The sequence below is a fragment of the Nanorana parkeri genome, unplaced genomic scaffold (genome assembly GCF_000935625.1).
Source record: "Nanorana parkeri isolate BGI_ZX_2015 unplaced genomic scaffold, ASM93562v1 scaffold1500, whole genome shotgun sequence".
Taxonomy (NCBI): Eukaryota; Metazoa; Chordata; class Amphibia; order Anura; family Dicroglossidae; genus Nanorana; species Nanorana parkeri.
This window is the reverse complement of record NW_017307768.1, coordinates 349325-351802: the sequence shown is the minus strand read 5'-3', so window position 1 is coordinate 351802 and position 2478 is coordinate 349325. Positions and strand designations below refer to the sequence as shown.

Here is a 2478-nt window from a genome sequence, read left to right as displayed (position 1 = left end):
AATATTTAATATATACAGTATAATTTTGTATAATTTTTTCAATAATTGTTTCAGCCTTACCTGTTTTAGCCAAACATTAGTTGTCATCATTTGATTTTTTTCATCCTGAAAAGAAATAAAAAAAACATACATTAGTCATCTGAAAATAAATACATATCTAGTAGTGAAGAAGAAGTATATCTGAATTGAAATCAGCGATCCTCCGGTCACACTCAGCATGGGCACAGCACGTCCCCGCACATCTCACGCCTCTCCTCGTACCGCCGCTACCTTATCGTCCTCGTCAGCCGGCCCGCTCTCACACCGCCAGACCCCGGTCCTATTTATGTTTAAGGCGCCCTGGTAATTGTACTCGGAGCCGGGCTTTGTGGGATCTGAATTTCTGATTTATTTATTTATTGCCGATTCCAGCACCTTGAAAGCTTTTTTTTTTTTTCATTTACAGTGAGGAAAAGGAGAGTGTGATGTAAAAAAAAAATAGGAAACCCAATTTAATGACTTGAGCCAGGCAGCCGGCAAAAAAAAAAGACTTATCTACAAATTGATTTTTTTAATATTTATAGCTGAAAAATGAAAAGAAGGAAAGGGGGGCTTTAATATTTATTATAGCGGTTGGTTTGTACTCGGGGGTCCAGCCAAGCGTGGAGGTAATATTAATACCCGGTCATTATTTATTACTTCTCTTAGGCCCCGTTCACATATAGCGACATACCTTTTGCAGCGGATCCGCACGGCCGGGATAGCGCGACTTTCGGGGCAAAGTTCCAGCGACGACCCAGCGACGGTAGCGCGACCTTCCCCGTCGGGCTCCATAGAAAAAAAGTAAAATCGCGCAAAATCCGCCGAAAAAAGGGTCCGGTAGAAGCGACTTGCGACCGCGACGAGCGACGCGCGACATGGAGTTAAGACAGCTCCATTGAATAACATTGGCCGGCGACTTCTCGCGATATCGCGCGGCAAAAATGCACGATATCGCGGCGGAAATCGCGCGACAATTCGCTATATGTGAACGGGGCTTTAATGTGTGTGTACCATTGGGAGGAAGTTACTCTCTTTTGCAGAAGGGAGATCAGAGAGTGACAGTTGCAAAGAGGATGGTAACCTAGCAACAGCGGAACTCCAGGACTCTGCGTTCCTTTGTTACAATGTAACAAGTGTCCATTAACATTGCTGTAATTGGCAGGATGAAACAACGTGAACAGAGATTCCGCGGACGATGGATTCATCTTTTGGTAAAAAGGGAAAAAAATATATATAATTTAATGTTCAGTACTGTGATTTTATAGAACTGGTGTTCTGTAATTTACCAGCTGACAATGAAAAGCAACACATGAATATGCTCCACGTTGATTGCTAATAAAGATTGCCACACAGGTGATGATTACCATAATCCCTCTGAAGGTGCCCATACACTGCTCGATTCTCGTACGAGAATCGCGCGAAATCCAGCGATCGTATGAGAATCGAGCAGTGTGAACGAAGACGTGCGACCGTTCACGAAGACGTGAAGACGTTTCTACTGTACGGTCGCACGTCTTTTGTCTAAGGAGCACGCTAGAAAACCAGCCAAAAATCGTACGTTTTTCGGCTGGTTTGAACGGTGCTCGGGAGACGAATGCCGAACGGGCCGGTGTGCGCACGCGCACACTGCCCATTCAGCATTGCGGTCATCGGACGCCCGCCCTTCAGGGGGGAGGGCTTGCGATGATGGAGAGTGCGATCTGCCTGTCCAAGATGGGCAGATCGTACGTTTTTTTAATCACTTTACAACCATCGCAAGACTAAGGTCTTGCGATGGTTGTACAGTGTATGGCCACCTTAACTCCTGTGTGGCTTCCTAAATACCGCCCCATCCCATCAACAGCTATTTTCACTGCCTGATTATAGCTTTCTGCTGGCATGTAACAATATGGTCAACTCTATGGCCAATGGTTTATGATCATATGACCTTCACACATAACTCTATGGCAGGTCCGGTGCAAGGGCCTACACAGGCGAAGGTGCCCCCCCCCACCCCCGGTGAGTCAGTCTTACGGTAACGCTAGCCCTGCAAAGACATCCCATGAAGCAGCACTCCAAAACTAATAGGAGATCTGAGATATCCATGTTACAGGTCAAACCAATTATCTCAGAATCATTTAGAAAAAAGGAAGACCATCAGCTACTAGTGCTGTATATGCGAAGCCACAAGCAATGACACCCCAAATAGTTTACTGCTGAGCACCCCAATACAAAGACACCCCAAATTGTACCACTCCAGAAAGCATAACGAAAATCTCCATGTTACAGCTCACACTAAACATATCCAGAATGTGGGAAAAGAATGACCATCATTTTCTGAAGCCCTATATGTAAAGCCACAGGCATTGACACCCCACGTCTCTTAGCATGGAGCACCCCAATACAAGGACACCCCCCCAGCGGTGTATTTACAAATGCTGCTGCCCTAGGCAAAACAGCAACGCCGCCCCTCCCCCC

General features: G+C 45.9%; 1 protein-coding gene across 1 annotated transcript in view; it reads right to left on the bottom strand.

The window, feature by feature from the left end:
* Positions 1-2478, bottom strand: part of CHRNA2 (cholinergic receptor nicotinic alpha 2 subunit) — a 68897-nt gene that overhangs the window by 24774 nt on the left and 41645 nt on the right. Inside the window, exon 3 of the mRNA XM_018570301.1 lies at positions 61-105. Within this exon, the coding sequence (XP_018425803.1) occupies positions 61-105 (45 nt within the window). The remainder of the gene's footprint in view (positions 1-60; positions 106-2478) is intronic.